The sequence below is a fragment of the Megalobrama amblycephala genome, linkage group LG11 (assembly GCF_018812025.1).
Source record: "Megalobrama amblycephala isolate DHTTF-2021 linkage group LG11, ASM1881202v1, whole genome shotgun sequence".
NCBI classification, from domain to species: domain Eukaryota; kingdom Metazoa; phylum Chordata; class Actinopteri; order Cypriniformes; family Xenocyprididae; genus Megalobrama; species Megalobrama amblycephala.
In genome coordinates this window covers 9,314,582-9,319,919 of record NC_063054.1, presented here as the reverse complement: position 1 = coordinate 9,319,919, position 5,338 = coordinate 9,314,582, and the positions used below count along the sequence as shown (strand labels likewise).

General features: G+C 41.5%; 1 protein-coding gene across 1 annotated transcript in view; it reads right to left on the bottom strand.

Moving 5' to 3' along the window:
- Nucleotides 1–3,490: 3,490 nt before the first annotated feature.
- The window catches only part of oma1 (OMA1 zinc metallopeptidase), a 26,772-nt gene continuing 24,924 nt past the window's right edge, over nucleotides 3,491–5,338 (bottom strand). The window contains exon 8 of the mRNA XM_048208604.1: nucleotides 3,491–4,545. Within this exon, the coding sequence (XP_048064561.1) occupies nucleotides 4,282–4,545 (264 nt within the window). The 3' untranslated portion in view covers nucleotides 3,491–4,281. The remainder of the gene's footprint in view (nucleotides 4,546–5,338) is intronic.

Here is a 5,338-nt window from a genome sequence, read left to right as displayed (position 1 = left end):
GTGTGTGTGTGTGTGCACTTGGATGGGTGAAAGCACAAATTCTGAGTATGGATATGCAACCAGAGATGAAAAAATACGGAGAGTAGCAGCTTTTGTTTCTGCTCTGATAGCCGAAAGATATCGCCGAACGCGATAAGTGCATGTTAGAAATCTGGAATGGTAAGACAACATTAGGTTTTCATCATTAGATCAAACTAAGGTCTTCAGCCGACAAAGTTTAAATCCTGTCTGGCTAGAGGGCTTCCTATAGTGTTTACACATTAGGTCAGAAAGTGGAGAGTAGGTGGTCTTTTGTGGCTGAGCAAACGCATTTTACCGCATGAGCGTTTACTCTGTGAAAGCAATCTGGTGCGTTTACAACTTCCTCTGGAAGTGGTCGAAAGTTCCGATCCGATCGACAAAGACGCATCTTAACACCAGGTGTAAACAGAGCCTAGTTTACCTGGTCAGCGTTTGATTTGATTTGTGCTTGGCTTAGTCCAGTGACACTCACACAGAAAACAAAACACCTTCAGACAGTGCATCTCAGTAGTCAGAGCAATTAAAATATTAGACAGAGCGGACACATTTTAGTTTAGGGTCTCACTATTAACTAAGTATTAACTAAGACTTTTGCATCAATAAACTCCTAATTTCTGCTTATTAATAGCTAGAAAGGTAGTTGTTAAGTTTAGGTTGGGAAGGATTAAGGGATGTGTTCAGAATAAGGCATTAATATGTGCTTTATAAGTACTAATAAACAGTCAATATCCTAGTAATATGCGTGCTAATATGCAACTAGTTAATAGTGAGAATTTGATCCTAAACTAATATGTTTGGTTGGGGGGGGAGTTAACACTCGTCCGGCATCCCGTTGAGCTTGCATCTAATTTGAACATAGGCTGCAGGTTTAGGTCACAAAACCATGGCAACAGCTGCCGAATTTAAACAGGCACACTTTTTAACCACACCTTCAAAGAGCTCCTCCGTCAAGGGAGGGTTTTTAGAAGATGTATTTTTACTAAGTGGGTCAGAATCCTGCCCCAAAGGCTATGGTGAGACATTTGCTTATCCAGGTAACACAAACAGATGCCGCTGCACCAAAACCAGCTGAGCAGACGCTATGTGTGTTGTTTTACCATTGAAGGACACAGTTTATCACATTCCTTCATAATGCAATATTAAGCGAAGGAAAGACAAGGAAAGTCAAAGAGACATAAACAGGATAAAGTGTGCTAAGAAAACAAGAGATAATCACTGCCAAAACAGCAGCAAAACTACAGATGTGTCCTACTTAAAACCAGAGAGGAACATGCTTAAGCATGAAGTGGGCCTGGAGGGAGGCGCAGTTGTAGATAATTGTCAACCACATGCATTATGAGCCATGGATTGCAGTTTTGGACTGTTTTTTTAATCAAAACATGTTTTCTACTTTTTCCACAGATGGAGGATTGAACTTCCAGATCAACAGCAGTTGTGTGGGAGTGGTACCGCAGTGGTATCCAAAAAGTTTGGAAAATGGTGGAAGAAGGTTTTTAGGACAAGATTGTAGGTTTCTAGCTGGTCAAAGTTGGTTTAGATGGTTGACCAGCTAAACTAACAGCTAGTGAGAACCAGGCAAAAGTAGTAGACCTTTGCAGGGTCAAAGGTCCTTCTGGAGAATCCCAGCCATCCTAGCTTAATCTGTTTTATGTATAGTAACACGGTTGGTTGGTTGGTTGGTTGGTTGGTTGGTTGGTTGGTTGGTTGATTGGTTGGTTGGTTGGTTGGTTGGTGGTAAACCAATCTGTGGGTCCTTCTTCAAAAGCAAAGTCAGACCATCTGAAGAGGCAGCAAGTTTATCGCTCATCCATGTTGGTCCAGAAGCTCATTTTTGCTTGACAAGGATGGTCAGTCAACTAGCTGAGGTGTTACTAGACCTTCTTGGTCAAGGGTCCTGCTGGAAAAACCCACTCATACTAGCTGAAAGTGGTCAAGCTGTTTCATGGAACATGGTAGCTGGCTTGTTGGTGATCAAGAATCTCTTATCAGCTTGACCAAGATAATATACCAACTGGGTTAGGCACTACACCATCTTGGTCAAAAGGTCCTTCTGGAAAAGCCAGATCAGACCAACAGGTAGGCAGTTTGTTTTGAATTGTGTACCTACTGGCTGCTCGAGGGTCCTGCTGAAAAAACCCGATCGCACCAGCTTAAGGTGTTCAGGATTCTTTATACACTGTGATAGCTTGTTTGTTTCGGTCCACAGTGGTGGAGAAGCACTCGTAGGCTTGACTAGAATGGTCTACCAACCTGCAGAGGCAGTAGACTATTTTGGTCGAGGGTTCTGCTGGAAGAACCAGGTCACCATTTTAAGGTGGTCAAGCTGTTTTGTGGAATATAGTAGCTTGTTTGTTGGTGGTCAAAAAGCTGGACCAAGGACCAATGGACTAAGATGGTTCTTACCAGCACAAAGTCCAGCTGATCAACCACGTAAACCAGCACTGATGGGCTAGAAACCAAATGCAAAGTTCCAGAGGTTTTAGCTAGAAGTTATAGGTGAAAAGTTAAGAACATTTTGGGATACCACACTTGGCCACTGGTGCATGACATGCACCATTTCTCCTGGCAAACTCTCAAACTCTATATGTGGCATCAGTGGCTCTTCTGCGGTTGAAATGAACTGTAACCAGCCCAAAAGTTGATCAAATGTAGACATACATAGAGCCATAAACATCAACACCAACAAGGCATCTCTCAGTGAGAGGTCTTCCTCAGTCAGTATGGAAATTGCTAGTGGGTGGGTGAGAGGACAAATATAGCCATCTGCTCAAAAATCCACCCAGTAAAAGCAAATGCATCACTCTTCTCTTAGATATGGTGCTTTCCTCCACCCCCATTTTCTCTCGTTAGAGGCCCAGAGTGCAGCGTCACATTTGTCTGACAGACAGAAACATGTTGCACTTTACAGGTACATCACTCTATAAAAAGTGGCCTCTAGGGAAGGAAGTGGCAGCAGCAGATTGGCTGGCCTTATGTCTGCTTGCTTAGATGCTTTATGCTCTTCCTTTCAGTGTAAGTACAAATGAAAAAGTTTGAATCCTCCCTGTAAAATCAGATAAAGATAACCGAATATGATTGAAGCAAACAAACACAGAATTTACTAAGAACGAATGGCCCCTGCTGATAATGGTGTTGTTTTCCACCTTATTTCACTCAAGGAATCATGCAAATCAGGCAGCAATGCAACATACCCACAAAATCAGTGTGCAAATGCAATTTGTACACAATTGTTTTAGGCTACCGTTGTAAGTAATGCAGTCTTTCTAAAATCTTGCCAGCAGCAAAAACAGTAATTTCATAATTGATAATGTTAATTTAACAAAGATTATGGAAAAGATGAGGGTGAGAGATGCTTTTGAGGGTGAACTAACCTCCAGTTCCGGATCAATAGACCTCTTCAAAAGTGGATGCCGATGGTATTTCATGTGGGGAGTAGCTCTCCATAATCCACTGCAAACTTTTATTCAGATTTAGTCCAATAAATTCCTGAATTCCTTTATTCTTGTTAAACACTTATTTGCATTGTTTTGTCCAGCAATTATATAGCATTGTATAATTATTAAACCAAATATCACTTTCTAAGTTGCTGAAAAATTTACCATTGCTAAGTGAAATTCACTTTTCTTTAGTGTAATTTCTTTACATTCATAGCCTTCATAAAGAGTGCATTTAAAAATAAAGTCAACACTTGCCAAGAACAAAAGCGATGATGCCTTATTTGGCATCAGCTGCCCATTGACAAATCCTCTAAATAATAAATTGTGTCCACAGCTCCATGAAGCTTCAAAGTCAGTGACATTATCTGCTATACAGCAATTATATCACAGCCTAGAACCTATAGGAGACATTAAAGCAGAGGCAGATGTTTGATGAATAATGTACTGTACACCATAATGCATTCAACTTCACAGGGGTCTTATGCTAATAACATCATTAAAACCAATTAAAAGCCCATTTACTATTGCTCCATTATTAACATGAACGCACTGCCGCGGATACTTGAATTAAGGGCATAAACTCAAGCATCACACACAAATAATGTACTTACGCCCATTCCAACTCATCTCGCAGACTGATATCACAGCAGCAGACGTATTAAATGTGTATTAAAGTGACAACTAATGTAATGGATCCAAAAATAAAAACTGTCCGGTTCTATCTGACGATCCTCTCGGGCCTTGTTCAGAGCTACTGGACTAGAAAAAAAGAAGTGAAAAGGAAAGCTTGAATTTGTCTCTGTCAGTCACATTTCATCAAGTCTCATTTACTAAGCAGAGTTTGTGGCAGAGCGGATGTGACCAGCACTCCCCCCAGCTGAGGCGGAGACTCCTGAGCCAGGACCGGAGGGGTTTGAGGCCGCGGCAACATGACTCCAGCTCTCTCCTTCTCATTCTTTTCCTTTTTTTCCATCATCTCTTGTTTTTCAATTTTGTCTAGAAGCAATTGAACGCTCTGGTAGAAAACAACACGGGGGTCAACTTCAGGAAGGGCGGGACAGTCACAGCGTGCACGGAGCTCCAGAGCCTATAATAACACAGAATGACAGATTAATGCAGTTGAATTTGAGCTTTGACCCACAAACCTACAATCTCTTCATCTCCACCATGGATGGATGGATGCAAGGATGGATGGATGGATGGATGAAATAGTGATAGGATGGAAGGATGGATGGATGGATGGAAATAGTGATATGATGGATGGATGGATGGATGGATGGATGGAAATAGTGATATGATGGATATAGTGATATGATGGATGGATGGATGGATGGATGGAAATAGTGATATGATGGATGGATGGATGGATGGATGAAATAGTGATAGGATGGATGGATGGATGGATGGATGGATGGATGGATGGAAATAGTGATATGATGGATGTATGGATGGAAATAGTAATGGATGGATGCATGGATGGATGGAAATAGTGATATGATGGATGGATGGATGGATGGATGGATGGATGGATGGATGAATGAAATAGTGATAGGATGGATGGATGGATGGATGGAAATAGTGATATGATGGATGGATGGATGGATGGAAATAGTGATATGATGGATGGATGGATGGATGGATGAAACAGTGATAGGATGGATGGATGGATGGATCAAATAGTGATAGGATGGATGGATGGATGGAAATAGTGAAGGATGGATGGAAATAGTGAAGGATGGATGCATGGATGGATGGAAATAGTGATATGATGGATGGATGGATGGATGGATGGATGGAAATAGTGATATGATGGATGGATGGATGGATGGATGGATGGATGGATGGATGGATGGATGGATGAAATAGTGATAGGATGGATG